This window comes from Salmo salar, chromosome 20 (genome assembly GCF_965601325.2).
Source record: "Salmo salar chromosome 20, fSalSal1, whole genome shotgun sequence".
In the NCBI taxonomy this organism is placed as follows: Eukaryota; Metazoa; Chordata; class Actinopteri; order Salmoniformes; family Salmonidae; genus Salmo; species Salmo salar.
In genome coordinates, this window is record NC_138310.1 from 26,810,822 (window position 1) to 26,829,113 (window position 18,292).

At 44.7% G+C, this 18,292-nt stretch overlaps 1 protein-coding gene across 2 annotated transcripts in view; it reads left to right on the forward strand.

Moving 5' to 3' along the window:
• Positions 1-18,292, forward strand: part of LOC106580355 (membrane-associated phosphatidylinositol transfer protein 2) — a 91,749-nt gene that overhangs the window by 35,995 nt on the left and 37,462 nt on the right. For both annotated transcript variants that reach the window (XM_014161300.3, XM_014161302.3), the window contains exons 2-4: positions 11,117-11,333; positions 15,734-15,948; positions 17,452-17,573. In XM_014161300.3, coding sequence (XP_014016775.3) covers positions 11,256-11,333; positions 15,734-15,948; positions 17,452-17,573 — 415 coding nt within the window. In that variant the 5' untranslated portion in view covers positions 11,117-11,255. The remainder of the gene's footprint in view (positions 1-11,116; positions 11,334-15,733; positions 15,949-17,451; positions 17,574-18,292) is intronic.

Consider the following 18,292-nt stretch of genomic DNA (forward strand, 5'->3'; position numbering starts at 1 on the left):
CTTGTGACCGTAGCGTACGTTGTAGGTATGTACGGCAGGACCAAATCGGAGCGATAGGTAGGAGCAAGCCTATGTAATGCTTTGTAGGTTAGCAGTAAAACCTTGAAATCAGCCCTTACCTTTAACAGGTTACTAGTGTGTGTCAGTTTGTAACTGTATTTTTTTCCCAGGAGGCTTTAAAAAAGTTGGGTAGAGACGGAGAGCGAAAGATAAAGAGACAGTGACAGTGAGGGAAAAGATGAGAAGGGAGGAGAAGAGTAACTGTGACAGAGAAGGAAAGCCTTCCCTTTCCTCAATCTCTGAGCGGTGAAGCAAGAGGCTAATGAATCTTGTATGTTGATGGCTGTGTGGCAGATGGTGATGAGGGCTGGGCCATATCCGCATGCGTCAGCACAAACCCTTTCTGCAGCGTCATCATCGCTGCCCACAGGCTCCCGTCAGGTCCCCCAAGACAGAGCCACGCTGTGACATTGCACCGGTCTGTTGGAATCTCGATCTCTCTCACTCGCTCTCTTTCTCACACACACTCATACCCTGTCATTCACTCTTCCTCAAGGGAATTTTGACTGCAGAGGTCTGTAGGGACAAAGACACAGGGACCTTTCTCTCCACTGGCTTGAACAGTCAACCGTGTGCTTTCAGCATGGAAGACCATTTCTGTCAGTGTGTGGGTTACAGTATTTAAGACGCATTAGCATCTGTGGGTGTGTTAGCACATGAGCGTGTGCGAGAGGGAGTGTATATAAGCTCTATGTGTGATGGGTGTAGGCTTACATTTGTCAGTGGTGGCTCAGAAACTTGACAATCTCTCACACACTCTCCTCTGTGTAGATTCCCCCCTGTTCCACTTCCCCTAGATAACCTCTAAACAGTGTCTGCCTCGTGACCCTGTGCTGCATCACAATTATGTTTACCGGTATGCACCCTACCCTTGCTATAGGCTATTTAATGAAATCTGATAAAACAATGTCTCACATCCTTTCCTGCCTATTTGTCCAACCAGATGCATTACAACACAGTATGAACCAGCCGTATCTAACATCGCCCCTCCTCAACACAAGTAATACGCATCTTGTCGTGATGTGTGTTTTGTCCTATATTTTTTATTTTTCATTCCCCATCCCCACAGGAGGCCTTTTGCATTTTGGTAGGCCGTCATTGTAAATAAGAATTTGTTCTTAGTTAAATAAAGGTTCAATAAAAAAATCTAAAATAAATGAACCCCCTTTCCCAAAGCCTCTTTATGAGTTCTCAGGCCTAATGGGAGGATGACATCATCTTGGACAGGGCCCTGTTTCCCAAAGCCTCTTTATGAGTTCTCAGGCCTAATGGGAGGATGACATCATCTTGGACAGGGCCCTGTTTCCCAAAGCCTCTTTATGAGTTCTCAGGCCTAATGGGAGGATGACATCATCTTGGACAGGGCCCTGTTTCCCAAAGCCTCTTTATGAGTTCTCAGGCCTAATGGGAGGATGACATCATCTTGGACAGGGCCCTGTTTCCCAAAGCCTCTTTATGAGTTCTCAGGCCTAATGGGAGGATGACATCATCTTGGACAGGGCCCTGTTTCCCAAAAGCATCTTAAGGCTAAGTTCATCGTTAGAACCTTTTGTAGGAGCGTCGTTAAATCTCCGAGCTGTTTCCCAAAAGCGGTGTTATTAACGCTGAACATGAAAACCCTCGTAATCTAACGCCTGCCTCCGACCACTCGTAGAACAGCTAAGTGTGTCGTTAGATGCTTTTTTGCCCTTCCGCATCACTTTATACACAGAAGATCTCCCCTAAACATAAAATCACATTGGTTTATCAGTCTCTCTGTGACCTCCGATAACTTCAGAACAAGGTTGATTACAAATACAAAGTTGCCAATGTCTTTGCAATTGATAGAAACAAGCAACGTATAAAAAGATGTTTCAAACGAAAACCAAGATGACTGCGTTAAAATATAAGCAGTAGGCTATAGGCCTATTTCAGTCCTATTGAAATACATTACATGTTCAATACATGTAGTTATATTCTGCTACTTGTAGGCTACTGTCTGTAATTTGTCTCAATATATTTCATGTGTAGCCTAACGTGCCAAATTGGGTATTTAGTGCATTTTTATTGGGTAAGCATTAGAATAAGCCGCCTCAAAGTGGTAATATCTCTCTAGGAGCTGAAACGTCATCAGTATTATGAAATAATTCTAATTTTAAATCAAGATTTGAATGAGAGCAGCACTGCCTTCCTTTTGATCCCATCGGTATCGATACATGCTCCAACGACGCCGTTATGACCATTCTCTCTACGTGGTGTTTTGGGAAACGCACGTTACATCTTCGGCCGTTATAGGAAAGATGCATCTTTAAAACACTTGTAAGTTCCATTGCTATCGGGAAACCGGGCCCTGGACTGTAATGAAAGGATCATTATGCCTGCTTGTTGTATCTAGGGTGCATGAGTTGAATCAGCCCTGTCCTGTTAACTGCTGGTGTGTTGACTGACATTGGTTTCACCTCATTATGATTTTGACTGCAAGAGTACTAGTGCAGGGAGTTCGGAAAATGTATTTCACAATATTTGTTTCTACATCAATGCTCCATATTACAAAAACTGCAGGGATTAGATCATGTGTTTTGACACAGTGGCACCAGGCTTAAAAGAAAATAACACTCAGACTATATTTTGGTATTTGTTTCATTATTCCACTGTTGATACGGTCCCAAAATGTTTTGCAGCAATCAAGTTTTCAGGATATAGAACTTTCAAAATACAGAAAGTCACAGTATGGTGCATTTGGCCTCATTTCAAAATTCTAGATCTTGAAAACTTGATTGGTGACATGCAAAAATTTGGGACTGTTATCAACAGTGGACCAATGAAACTAATACCAAAATATATTTTTTTGTGGAATTTTCATTTTAAGGTGTTTGTAGACTACTATTTTAGCCGTCTTATGCCACGATTTTGCATAAGGGCCTTGCCCAAGGGCACATCGACAGAGCCTTGTCGGCTTGGGGATTCGAATCAGCAACTTTTCAGTTACTGGCCCAATGCTCTAACCCAGGGCTGCCCGACCCTCTTCCTGGAGATCTACTGTCCTGTAGGTTTTCAGTCCAACCCTAATTTAGCGTATCTGATTCAGCTAGTTAAGGTCTTGTTGAGCAGCTAATAAGTACAGAACTCCCCAGGCTCCGTGTCTCCCCAAATCTCCAGGGTTGTACTGAAAACCCACAGGATGGTAGATCTCCAGCGCCCACAGAGGGTCTCCGTACTGAAAACCCACAGGATGGTAGATCTCCAGGAAGAGGGCTCCCCTGTACTCCGAAAACCCCACAGGATGGTAGATCTCCAGGAAGAGGGTTGTACTGAAAACCCACAGGATGGTAGATCTCCAGGAAGAGGGTTGGGCAGCCCTGTTCTAACCGCTAGGCTACCTGCCGCTGACACATACTCAGATCAAATACGCTGCTGCAGTTGACGCAGTCCTACGTCGGCAGACATAGCCTCTCAAGCCAATCGCAGAATGTGACGACAGAACGGAAGCAAATCATACAATCTGGCCAGGTTGATATCAAGATTTTAATTTGGTAACATCGTACAGTGTGATGTGATAATGGTAAAATACTGAATCTGACATAGTCTGCAAAGACCTTAAGGGGGATTGAAAGGTGGTGTTCAGCTACTGGACTGTTAGCATGAAGAGTGGTGGTTTGATTTCTATTCAATTACATTTACATTTAAGGGGCTTTATTGGCATGGGAAAGCTATGTTTACATTGCCAAAGCAAGTGAAATAGATAATAAACACTTAGTGAAATAAACAAATAAAAAATGTACAGTAGACATTACACTTACAAAAGTTGCAAAATAATAAAGACATTTGAAATGTCATTATGTCTATATACAGTGTTGTAATGATAAAGTACAAAAGGGAAAATAAATAAACATAAATATGGGTTGTATTTACAATCGTGTGTGTTTTTCACTGGTTGCCCTTTTCTTGTGGCAACAGGTCACAAATCTTGCTGCTGTGATTGCACACTGTGGTATTTCACCCAATAGATATGGGAGTTTATCAAAAATTGGATTTGATTTCAAAGTCTACATTTGGCCGGAGGTTAGGAAGTGCAGCTTAGTTTCCACCTCATTTTATGGGCAGTGTGCACATAGCCTGTCTTCTCTTGAGAGCCAGGTCTGCCTACGGCGGCCTTTCTCAATAGCAAGGCTATACTCACTGAGTCTGTACATAGTCAAAGATTTCCTTAATTTTGGGTCAGTCACAGTGGTCAGGTATTCTGCCACTGTGTACTCTCTGTTTAGGGCCAAATCTCTATCTACAGTAATGTTGTTATCTCTTCTCCCCCCCACAATGTTCCTCTCTACTTTTGTGGATGTGTCGTACCATCTAGAGGGGCTGCTGTGCATTGTGTGTAGAGTATAAAGAAATAGCGGAGGAGGAGAGAAGGAAGAGTTAAAATCCCACAGCTCAACCGCCCTCCCACACTGTGAGCCAGTGCTGTCTGCCTCTCAGTCAGACCTGTTAAGTCATCAAATCTATATCTAATCTAATTGTATTTGCTTCGATAACCACAGGTGTAGACTGACAGTGAAATGCTTACTTGAGGGCCGTTCCAAACAATGCAGAGAGAAAAATATAGAAAAATAATAACATGAGGAATAAATACACATCAGTAACAATAATTTGGCTTCATAAAGTATTCAGGCCCTTTGACTTTTTCCACATTTTGTTACGTTACAGCCTTATTCTAAAATGGATGAAATAGTTTTTTTTACTCATCAATCTACACACAACACCCCATAATGACAAAGCAAAAACAGAAATACCTTATTTACATAAGTATTCAGACCCTTTGCTATGAGACTCGAAATTGAGCTCAGGTGCATCCTTTTTCCATTGATCAATCAATCAAATGTATTTATAAAGCCCTTTTACATCAGCCAATGTCACAAAGTGCTATACAGAAACCCAGCCTAAAACCACAAAGATGTAGAAGGACGGTGGCTAAAAAAAACTCCCTAAAAAGGCAGGAACCTAAGAAGAAACCTAGAGAGGAACCAGGCTCTGAGGGGTGGCCAGTCCTCTTCTGGCTGTGCCGGGTGGAGATTATAACAGTACATGTTATAATCTGTTATAATATTATAACAGTACATGGCCAAGATTTTAAAATGTTCATCGATGACCAGCAGGGTCAAATAATAATAATCACAGTGGTTGTAGAGGGTGCAACAGGTCAGCACCTCAGGAGTAAATGTCAGTTGGCTTTTCATAGCTGATCATCGTTGAGATGTTTCTACAACTTGATTGGAGTCCACCTGTGGTAAAATCAATTGATTGGACAATATTTGGAAAGGCACACACCTGTCTATATAAGGTCCCACAGTTGACCGTGCATATCAGAGCAAAAAGCAAGCCATGAGGTCGAAGGAATTGTCCGTAGAGCTCTGAGACAGGATTGTGTCGAGGGATAGATCTGGGGAAGGGTACCAAAACATTTCTGCAGCATTGAAGGTCCCCAAGAACACAGTGGCCTCCATCATTCTTAAATGGAAGAAGTTTGGAACTGCCAAGACTCTTCCTAGAGCTGGCCACTTGGCCAAACTGAACTATCGGGGGAGAAGGGCCTTGGTCAGGGAGGTGACCAAGAACCCGATGGTCACTCTGACAGAGCTCCAGAGTTCCTCTGTGGAGATGGGAGAAACTTCCAGATGGACAACCATCTCTGCAGCACTCCACCAATCAGGCCTTTATGGTAGAGTGGCCAGATGGAAGCCATTCCTCAGTAAAAGGCACATGACAGTCCACTTGGAGTTTGCCAAAAGGTACCTGAAGGACTCTCAGACCATGAGAAACAAGATTCTCTGGTCTGATGAAACCAAGATTGAACTATTTGACCTGAATGCCAAGCGTCAGGTCTGGAGGAAACCTGGCACCATCCCTACGGTGAAGCATGGTGGTGGCAGCATCATGCTGTGGGGATGTTTATCAGCGGCAGGGACTGGGAGAGTAGTCAGGATAGAGGGAAAGATGAACGGAGCAAAGTACAGATAGATCCTTGATGAAACGACCCTAAGGACAACGACCTTAAGCACACAGCCAAGACAACGCAGGAGTGGCTTTGGGACAGGTGTCGGAATGTCCTTGAGTGGCCCAACCAGAGCCCGGACTTCAACCCTATCTAACATCTCTGGAGAGACCTGAAATTAGCTGTGCAGCGACGCTCCCCATCCAACCTGACAGAGCTTGAGAGGATCTGCAAAGAAGAATGGGAGAAACTCCCCAAATGCAGGTCTGCCAAGCTTGTAGAATCAAGTCTGTAATCGCTGCCAAAGGTGCTTCAACAAAGTACTGAGTAAAAGGTCTGAATGTGATATTTCAGTATTTGTTTTATACATTTGCAAAACTGTTTTTGCTTTGTCTTAATAGGGTGTTGTGTGTAGGTTGATCAGGGAAAAAATGTAATCCATATAAAATAGGTCTGGAATGTAACAAAATGTGGAAAAAGTAAAATAGTGTGAATACTTCTTGAATGCACTGTATACAGGGTACCAGAACCGGGTCGATGGGACACAAGGTAATTGAGGTAGATATGTACATATAGGTAGGGGTAAAGTGATTAGGCAACAGGATAGATAATAAACAGTAGCAACAGTGTATGTGATTAATCAAAAGGGTAAATGCAGATAGTCCTGGTATCTATTTGGTGAACTATTTAGTAGTCTTATGGTTTGGGGGTAGAAAGTGTTCAGGGTCCTGTTGGTTCCAGACTTGGTGCATCGGCATTGCTTCCCGTGCGGTAGCAGAGAGAACAGTCTATGACTTGGGTGGCTGGAGTCTTTGACCATTTTTAGGGCCTTCCTCTGACCCTGTCTGGTATAGAGGTCCTGGATGGCAGGGAGCTCGTCCGCGCTACCCTCTGTAGCTCCTTGCAGTCGGATGCCTAGTAGTTGCCATACCAAGCATTGAGAGAGCCAGTCAAGATGCTTTCAATGGTGCAGCTGTATCACTTTTTGATGATCTGAGGGCTCATGCTAAATGTTTTCAGCCTCCGGAGGGGGAAGAGGCATTGTCATGCCTTCTTCACGACTGTGTTGGTGTGTGTGTGGACCATATTAATTCCTTACTGATGTGGACACCAAGGAACTTGAAGCTCTCAACCCGCTCCACTACAGCCTCGTCGATGTGAATAGGGGCGTGCTCATCCCTCCGCTTCCTGTAGTTCACGATCAGCTCCTATGTCTTGCTGACGTTGATGGAGAGGTTGTTGTCCTGTACCACGTCACTGACCAAGGGCTGTGGTCATGACATTTTTTCAGCCGGTTATTGTCTAATAAATCAATTTAATATACACCATCACAATAAATCCATTCTTTATTTTAGGCAAGACTAAAGAAACATTATGATAGGAAGAAAATGTATTTCAGAAGAACAGAATATGAGTTGGCTTACTGTATGTTATCTGGCTATGCTCCATGCCATAGGCTGTACGCTTGTTCATTTTGCAGACAAGATATGCTTCTAAGTCTGGTGCCATTATTTTATATTATATGATTTTATAGTAAGAAGAATATAATTGAACTTAGCTGAATAAAATAGAAAGGATATTTTTCCCATTCTGGAGTGAGTGTGCATATGAAGTGGCTATGTTGAGTGTAAAAGTGATCATTTGAAACAGGTCCTATATGTTAGTTTTATAGTTATTTGGCAACTTGTTGTGAATGATACAAACCTTAGAATGTCTTAGAAATGAAAACCTATGCATGATGCGACTATAGGTTATCGATGATTTGAGAAAATTGCAAAAAAATCTTGCGATCTGTTCCTTGCCTCAGGCTGCACACACTGTTCTTTCATCAAGTGATCATATTTTCACCCATCAGACTATTCTCAATTTAATATTATCTTTACTAATATGTGAAATTAGTTTAGATTTAGAATGGCTCGTTATCAAATGGGCAGAAACAGGGGCAGGGGAAATAAGACATGTCATCCGTATTCACTGGAATAGCGAATGTAGGCCTCTTTCCCACTGGCTCGTTTTTCAATCATGCCAGGTAGGCTACTCCGGTTATTTCACTCCACACTGGCTCGTTTTTCAATCATGCCAGGTAGGCTACTCCGGTTATTTCACTCCACACTGGGTCGTTTTTCAATCATGCCAGGTAGGCTACTCCGGTTATTTCACTCCACACTGGGTCGTTTTTCAATCATGCCAGGTAGGCTACTCCGGTTATTTCACTCCACACTGGGTCGTTTTTCAATCATGCCAGGTAGGCTACTCCGGTTATTTCACTCCACACTGGGTCGTTTTTCAATCATGCCAGGTAGGCTACTCCGGTTATTTCACTCCACACTGGGTCGTTTTTCAATCATGCCAGGTAGGCTACTCCGGTTATTTCACTCCACACTGGGTCGTTTTTCAATCATGCCAGGTAGGCTACTCCGGTTATTTCACTCCACACTGGGTCGTTTTTCAATCATGCCAGGTAGGCTACTCCGGTTATTTCACTCCACACTGGGTCGTTTTTCAATCATGCCAGGTAGGCTACTCCGGTTATTTCACTCCACACTGGGTCGTTTTTCAATCATGCCAGGTAGGCTACTCCGGTTATTTCACTCCATGCGTCAACCACTGTTTGAGGAGCATGCAGCCTCTATTCCGCCCAAACTCTGTATGCCATGGGCTCTCCAACCCTGTTTCTGCAGCTACCCAGTGCTTCATTTGGGAAACCAAGTGAAATCTGTTTGGGAACGTTAATAGTAACATGTTTTCACAACAAAACACATTTAATTCAACTGTTGATGCACTGGAAGAGGGACAATAGAGCCCTGAGTACCAGGCCATTAGCGACCTAATGGTCGTGAGTTGGGCACTACCAACGCATGTCCAGAGTGCATAAGAGGAGATTACCGTGGAATTTTACTGCAGTCATGACTCATGTATGCCAGTGTGGCGGTAATACAGTCACCGCAACAGCCCTATACTGATCTCATCTCTATGGGCGGCCTCACCACCGTCGTGTCGTCAGGAAACTTAATGATGGTATTGGAGTCGTGCGCGGCCATGTGGTCGTTGGTGAACGGGGAGTACAGGAGGGAACTAAGCATGCACCCCTGAGGAGCCCCATGTTGAAAGTCAGTGTGGTGGATGTGTTGTTGCCTACCCTCACCACCAGGGGACTGCCCATCAGGAAGTTCAGGATGCAGTTGCAGAGGAAGTCCCAGGGTCCTCAGCTTAGTGATGAGCTTGGACGGCAGTATGCTGTTGAACACTGAGCAGTGTTGATGTGGAAGTGTTTATGTCAAACTGGATGGGTCCCTTTATGTCCTTTGTGTTGTAGTGGTGCGTTAACGGTTTAAGTGAGAGTGTCTGAGTGGAGGGGTGTGGTGATTGGTTGGGTGGAGCTCTCAACAGGTCGAAGACCTGAGTGTGGAGGGCGGCGTCACTAGGAGGCTCTCAAAGTTAGCCTTTGTTCAGTAGATGAGTGTCACAGTGGGAATATATTAGCATAATTAGATGGGATGGCTGAGAGCCATATACGACCACAGTTTCTGCTATTGGGGGGAGCGTTATGGTTACGCAATGCTGGGGTAATCAGTAGTGGATACTCTGGGTTCTCTCCCCAGGTTAGGCCTCAGGAGAATGGGGAAATGGGATTGGATCAGTGGAAACAATCTAAAGGCTGGTTTACAGTCAGTCTGTCGACATTTCTGTAGACAATTGTCATAACGACATCATGAACATTCTATTGTAGTCCGACATCAAACTTGTGGTTATAAAAAAGTATAAAGACAAAACAACAGCCTCTGCATGACATCAGTACCCTGATGCTCCAAATAGCATACTTTCTCTATTTTAACACCAATAAACATATATGTTTGGACATTTACAAGCGAATGTGAACAAGGGACAATGTGCAAATGTACAACGTTTTGATGCATGCAGTACTGGCTCTTCAGCAGCATGTCTACATGCTGTGTCTGTGTGGAGTCTGGAGTCACTAAGGCAATGGGCCTGCCTGCTCTGCTTTGAGAAGAGGGGAGAATCAAACAGGCCTAGAATGGGGAGAAGAAAAATCAAGTAAATCAAAATAGCAGTGGCAGCTGTACAAATAACTCATCCAAAGGGCTTTTCTTTCTCAAACAAGGTAACGCCCCGTCATCTTATTAATTCAGTCACTAGCAAGTTAAACTAGGTCTCGTGTTAATGCATAATGCTGCGTTTTTCATGCAGAAAAAAATATAAAACGCGTAAGAAATATCTTGCTGCGTTTTGTAAACACATCTAAAATGCTTCTTATTGTGATTTCTGCCCGGCATCAGTTGCACTTCTTCACTGGGATGAGAATTCAGGAACGGGAGTTCTATCAGCAGACAGTGCTCCCACTGATGTGGAGCTTCTTTTCTCTGGTGCTGTTCTCGGTGTAGCCAGCCAATTTTTCTCAGGTAAAATGCAAGATTAACTTTAAGCAAAACATTAGGAAATGTAGGTGGCTACATTCTTTCTATGATAGGCCTAAACATTATGATGGTCATACATTGTTTTTGCAAAAAATACCTTGCTTTTTCATTGTAAACTCATTTACTTGTGTGGCTGCCAGCCAAATAGCATTGCACTTCTGTTTTCATCTGATGAAAATGACGCTGTTTTATGCCGAATGTGTTGCACTATAGTTGCACCTCCCTGATCATTCTATTGAAACAAAAAAACACTGTTGACTTTCAATATAAAACGTGCCCCTGTCAATACACAGCTGGACTCACCTGCTCCTGCTTTCTCCTGTTGTGCTATTTACAAACAAACACGTGACTGGCTCAGCTTTCCTGGGGAACTAAGTGAGCTTCATAATGTAACATAATGTGACAGGTGAAATAAGAACGTGATCTGCTTTATCCCCTAATGCATTGCACAAGTTGACTGCAGATATTTACTTAAAAAATTGCTACAAATATTAAATGCTATTGAAAAACTTCAAAGAAAGTTTTGATGGTATTGAAAGAGCACCATGTGGCTATTTCCAAATACCCCGGTATATGGTATATACGGTATACCGCACAAGCCTACTTTAACTGTTCAGCCATCTTACCATTATGTCTCTCTTCTCATCCACAGGCACCATCGATGAGGACGCACCCAGTGAACTGACGAGTCACACATAGAAACTCCCCGGTCCCTCCAACCACCAGCCCCCCTCCCCTCCCTCTGTCCCTCTCCCCTCTTCCTGGCCCCTCTCCCCCACCCCAGACCCACCATGCTGATCAAGGAGTACCGGATCCCAATGCCAATGAGCGTGGACGAGTACCGCATCGCCCAGCTCTACATGATCCAGGTGAGGCCAACAGACACACGCTCCACCTGTAACTCCTGACCCCTCACCTCCAGGACAACACCTCCACCCCAGAGTTCAACAGAACACTCACTGGACAACACACCTGTAGTGGAGTGGAGGGGGAGATTTTGTAATACAGGGGATTTTCTACCGCGATTGGTCCTTAAAGTGCTCAATTATAAATTGATTGGTCACACAGCGTTTAATGTTGGGATACAGCTGGGTTCATAAACTGGTGGCCCGCGCTGAAAAATGTTTTACCCCAAAGTTTTCTGAGCAAAAATAAGTAAGTAATAACTTTTTGGGTGGTTTAATTTTCTTTGTTTGACATAAAATACTGTAAAAACACCAGGAAATCAACTCCAAGTGATTTTCATTTAAGAAATCTGTTCCCAACTATTCCCGCACATAATAGAGACACGTGATCGTATTCTAATGGAAGCAAGGTTTTAAATGATTTTTTTAGTCAACAAATGATTTGGTATTATGTTCCAGCCCCCGACCATCCACTCAAGATAAAGTCGTCCCGCAGCTGAATCTAGTTGATGATCCCTGGTATACAGGAACAATTGGAGCTGTGTGCTGATGGATTATCTCTACTTTAACTCTCTGAGGCTGGCTGCTCCCTCCCTCCCTCCCTCCCTCCCTCCCTCCCTCCCTCCCTCCCTCCCTCCCTCCCTCCCTCCCTCCCTCCCTCCCTCCCTCCCTCCCTCAGCTGGGTGTGTGTTTTGTTCAGGGAGGGAGGGAGGGGCACTCTGCTACTCTCTTACAGCAGGCAGAAACTGCTGTGACGTGAAAGCCGCCAGTCTGAAGCTGCCAGTCTGAAGCTGCTAGGAAGGACCATAATCCCCCGGGAGGAATGTCTCTAATGGATTCATTTGTTCTGTTGTTTATTTAGACTCCAGAAACATTTTGCTTGTAGGCACTAGGTAGGGATGATGAAGAAGCTGCTAACACAGGATATTGAGAATCTCAATCAACACTCCTCTGAATTCTCTTCTGTCTACTATTCAGGCTGATTTAACTGCAGCTGTCCCTACTTAGCTGCATTACATGTAGCCAGCCCTCTTCCCCTGCCTACCGCTGTACACTAAATACAGTTTGTACAGTTTGCATTATCCTCGGGTGTACAGCACTGGCCACTAATCCAGTTGAGCTGCATTTCCCTCTAAATGGGTTGAACATGGTCATGTGAACAGACATGCCCCAAGGCAGTCATAAAAGTTGTGTCCCTGCCTCCTTAGTGCTTTGTCAGTACTGTATTAAGGGTGTTGGGTACTGTATGGACTTGTACTAGCCTGTTTTAATAGAACTGGATCAGAGGAAGGGCTTTGACACTAGAAGGAAGAGGAGCTGATCAGTCATTTCCACAATTGGGGTTGAGCTCCAGAGCCATTGATTCTGGCCCAGTTCCATAGGTACTTGTGAACCTCAGCAAAGTGAACAGAGGGAGAATACAAAAGGATAGAGTGTTTACAGGCAGGCTGAGGCAGACAATGGAGGAAGGATGGTGTTAAATTGACCTGTTGGATTAGTGACCCATAGCTACTTTCCCCTTTTCCACCTTTTCAGGTCGCACAGCAAAATATTTAGGCGCATATACGAGTAAAATGGTCGCACTGTAGAGCCATGTTACCATGGCAACCATGACGTCAGCAGCATGCCGGCAGTCAGGTTTTGTTAGAGAGAGAGAGCACGTGAGAGAGGTGAAGAAACGTTGAGGAGATGAAACTGAGAACGTGAGGAAAAGTGAGGGGAAGAGTTAGAGATGGAGCGGAAGAGGGGAGGGTAGAAACAGAGAGCTAAATATATTTTAGGGAGGGTAGGAGAGGCAGGGTGTGGATGGATACCCTGTCTTCATTACTGCATGTTACCAGGGCAACCCCAGGAAGAATTCCTGCCCCTGATTTATCCCCAGTGTAACCATGGTGGCTCAAGCTTGGACCTCTCAGCGAATGACCTTTGCTTTAAGAACTCATGAGGAGAGAGGCCAGGAATACTGGGAAAAATGTTTTTTGTACTTCAAAATGATCTAATTCAAAGATGATGACTCTGTAACTAATCTGATGAACGTATAATGTGTGCTGTACCTGCCAGACCTTTTTTGTTGTTCTTTAAATGTATTTGTATTATCTTTGTGTTCTTCAATAAAAACATAGACAAATAAAATAAATACCCTGAGCCTCTCAGTACAATGAAGAGCTTCTCTGTACTGTATGATTGTCTTCACTCCAGCAGGCCAGACTCCTTCTGACTCCATGTTCCACACTGCTGTCTCTTGTTTACCTTCAAACCTTATCACGCTGCCTCCTAAATTGATAGTTAATTGTGAATGTATTATCGCGACTGTGATTTGCAAAGATATCACAAACGCAAGGTGTAAGTTAAATTAAGTGGGCACTTTCTCTCTCACTCTCTCCCTCCCCTTCCAGCATTTATTCACCACCCACCATTTTGTTCTTCCAGTTTCCCTGATCGGATGTCATGAGGGTTATGCCAGTCAATACAGCCAGCCAGGTAGCTATGAGGAAGCTGAACAGATAGATTACAGACAGACTGTCCTCTATATTTAGTCCTTCATGAATAACTTCATGTAATGTAGCTTCCTTTCTGAATGTAATATATCCTTTAGTAACCATACCTCTCTCGGTCAGTTTGGGTTTAACTCCTGGAAACATGTCAAACCAATGAGGAAAGAGACATAAATAGAAATAGCAATGGAATACCCCTGGCTGCATTCCCTTCCTCTTCACCTTTTTTTCAGTTCAGTTTTGTTTGGAGACCCTTTATGGTTTACACACAGATCTAAGCAAAACATTAGGCCTATTCCCTGAGGGGAGGGCTGAGCCGTGGCCTGGGATTTGTAATCTTCCTGATGGTTTCTTGTGAGCTGCAGAGCACCAACAGCCAGCCTCTGGCAGGAGGTTAGGATTGATACTGGCCAGTGGCACCCGTGCTTGCAGGCCACAGGCACCTGTCAGCAGGATAATGAAGTGCCTTGTGTGGGTGTGCGTTTCTGTGTATGGGTGTGTACAAACTACAGTATGTTTGTGTAAGCGTCTGGCTGTGTCTATATATGGGCATGCGTGTGTGTGGCTATGCACACATAGGCCTATACTGTATGCGTTGCAGAGTGTTTTTGAGCATCTGTTTGTGTGTATCTTTGTGTGTGTGTATTGTGTGCTTCTGCAGTCAGTCAGTGTCTGTGCTGTGTCTGAGGAGCTTTGTCCGGCTGTTGAGAGCAGGGTAGGTGGCTAATGAACAACCTGTCAAAGATAATGGGGGCTGGAGGGGTGGATGCCTTGCCGCACACATCTCATCTCCCCACTACCCCACTGATTCACTGCCTGCTGTCCTGTTGTCCCTCTCCCTCCTGTTGTCCCTCTCCCTCCTGTTGTCCCTCTCCCTCCTAGAGCATTATGTAAAAGCCGGTAGTAGCTAAGGTATTACATGCACATGTAATATTGACTCTCTGATATTAACTCAGACTGTCTGGGAACATTATACTGCAGTCCTTGCCCTTACCCTCACGTTTTCACCATCCTCAGCACTTGGACTCTGTTCCCTAGTGTACCTTTAGCACACCTGTTACCCTTGTTTCCACATCAGCAGGAAGCCTCTCCCTGGTGGATCCCACTGCGTGATGTTTGAAAAGTAAAGTCATCAAACCATTAAGTCCCCTATGAGGTCTCCTTCCAGCCCCCTACCCTCCCCCATTACTGTGGTGTATCTGGAACGTAAATATGGGAAATGTGTGTTTCACTGAGCTGGATCGGCAGCTCTCCTGACTGAGCAGTGTAGGTCAACAGCATGTCTTGGTGATTCACCTATTCAGTTGAAGCTAAATGACAACATCCTCTGTGTTTAAATTCATATAAATAACATTTGTTTTGGTTTTTAAATCAAATTTTAATTGTCACATGCGCTGAATACAACAGGTACCTTACAGTGAAATGCTTACTTACAAGACCTTAACCAACAATGCAGTTTTAAGAAAAATAAGTGTTATGCAAGTATTTACTAAAATAAACATAATTAAAAAATAGACAAACAAATGATAAAATAGCAACAATAAAATAACAGTAACAAGGCTATATACAGCGGGTACCGGTACAGAGTCAATGTGCTGGGGCACAGGTTAGTTGAGGTAATTGAGATAATATGTACATGGAGGTAAAGTGATTATGCACAGATAATAAACAAAGCGTAGCAGCAGCATAAAAATGGGTGTGTGTGGGGGGTCAATGCAGATAATCCAGGTAGCCATTTTCTTGACTTGTTTTTGTCTTCACATCAGGGTGCTTCACCTGACCTCCCTTGTTTAACCTCATTTCAGACCTCAGTTGACCTTTGACCTATGCTTCCTCACCTAACCCATAACTGTATTGTGATCTGAACAGAAAAAGAGTCGGGATGAGACCTGTGGCGAGGGCAGCGGAGTGGAGATCTTGGAGAACAAGCCGTATGAGAACGGCCCAGGGGGAATCGGACAGTACACCCACAAGGTTTACCACATTGGCATGCACATCCCCAGCTGGTTCCGCTCCATCCTGCCCAAGGCAGCGCTCCGGGTGGAGGAGGAGTCCTGGAACGCCTACCCCTACACCCGCACAAGGTGTGAGACTATTGCCCCCTTCAGGAGTACCACCCTTAATCTCCCCCCCCCACACAGGAGTAACACCCTTAAACTCCCCCCCCCCCCCCACACAGGAGTACCACCCTTACACCCCCCTCACACAGGAGTACCACCCTTACACCCCCCCCCCCCCCCCACATACACACACAGGAGAACCACCATTACACCCCCCCCCCCCACACACACACAGGAGAACCACCATTACACCCCCCCCCACAGGAGTACCACCACACACACACACACACACACACACACACACACACACACACACACACACACACACACACACACACACACACACAGGAGAACCACCATTACACCCCCCTCACACAGGAGAACCACCATTACACCCCCCCCCCCCCACACACAGGAGTACCCCCCACACCCACACACACACAGGAGAACCACCATTACACCCCCCTCACACAGGAGAACCACCATTACACCCCCCTCACACAGGAGAACCACCATTACACCCCCCTCACACAGGAGAACCACCATTACACCCCCCCACACACAGGAATACCACCCTTACACCCCCCACACACAGGAGTACCACCCTTATACAGCAGCCTCTACAGTACAGTTGGTGAGACCGTTTACCCTAAGCTTATACCCATGCCCATAGTTTGAGCTGTCTGATGGGTTGTTCTCTACATCAAACCGTATCCATAATGGAGTGATTGTTTATCCAATCTGCCCCTTCAGGAAAATACTTAGCCAAGTAAAGAGCCAAGCAAAGCTAAAAGATTCCAGAGCAGTTATCAGAACACTGCAGAGTGTGCCAACCAAGACATGGGGAGTCATCCAGTCAGCAGCTCTGCTAGCCAGCCTATCGTTAGGAGTTGATGACTTCCTAGACTTAGGGTGCGTTTGTTTGTCTGTCTGTCTGGGACCTGGGCAGAGCTGCAGTCGTGAGGCTTGCTGAAATGAGAAGTGCCCCTTGAAAACACTGTCAAGGTATTGATAGACTGGAGCCGTCTGCTGACACATTCATCAAAGCAGTGACAGCTCTGCTGCAGACGACAGATGGGCTAACAGCTCTCCACCTCGCCTGGAGCCAGAGACAGAGAGTGAGGGTGAGAAAGATCTAGAGTGACAGACCGAAACAAAGACGAACAGTAGTTAGCTCTTGCCAGGTAGACATTTTTTAGACTTGCCCATCATTTAGCCCACAACCTACTAAATAACAGAGACATCGGCAGGTAGCATAGCGGTTAAGAGCATTGGGCCAGTAAGTGAAAGGTCGCTGGTTCAAATCCCATAGACGACTAGGTGAAAAATCTGTCTGTGCTCTTGAGCAAGGCACTTAACCCTAATTGCTCCTGTAAGTTGCTCTGGATAAGAGCGTCTGCTAAATGACTAAAATGTAATGTTTCTACCATACAAAGTATTTTTCTGTGGGGATATACTGTGTCCAGGTCAACATATTGTGCTTATTTATTACTGACGCCTCGCAGCTTGCTCTCCTCTCTCCTCCAGATATACATGTCCCTTTGTTGAGAAGTTCTCCATTGACATTGAGACGTACTACAAGCCAGACACAGGAAACCAGCCCGACGTCTTCAACATGTCCCCAGCCGAGAAGAGGCTAAGGACTCTGGGTAAGCTGGTGCCAGTATGGGACAAATAGTGAGATATTAGAAGGACAATAGAGCCTCAGACCACAGTGTCCAAATTGACAGCACTGTTAGATGATGGTGATGATTTCTCCTCACTATGGACAACTTTCAACTACCTGCAGCAGTAAAGTCAAAATGACAGGTCTAGGTTAGTGGTCTTGTTTGAATAGCCATGGTTATTGTTGAGGGCTTCCTGATGCATGACCTCCACCAAGGTTAGAGTGAAGCTCCTGGGCTCACACAGCAGCCAGTAGAGTAGAGGCCCACTGGTAGGCCGTTTGCTTCCACTGCAGCTGTTTTTTCCAAATTTTGTTGTGTTACAGTCTGAATTTAAATTGGATTAAATTGCGATTTTTGTGTTGCTGGCGTAAACAAAATACCCCATAATGTCAAAGTTGAATAATGTTATTTTATTTTTCCAAAATTAATAAAAAAATAAGCTGAAATGTCTTGTCAAGTATTCAAACCCTTTGTTATCACAAGCCTAAGTAAGTTCAGGATTCTAACATGTATTGACTCAGGGGGCTGAATACTTATGTAATCAAGATGTATTAGTGTTTTATATAAGAAGCAGTGCGGCTTGGTTGGGTTGTGTTTCAGAGGATGCACGGCTCTCGACCTTCGCCTCTCCCGAGTCGGTACGGGAGTTGCAGCGATGAGACAAGACTGTAACTACCAATTGGATACCACGAAATTGGGAG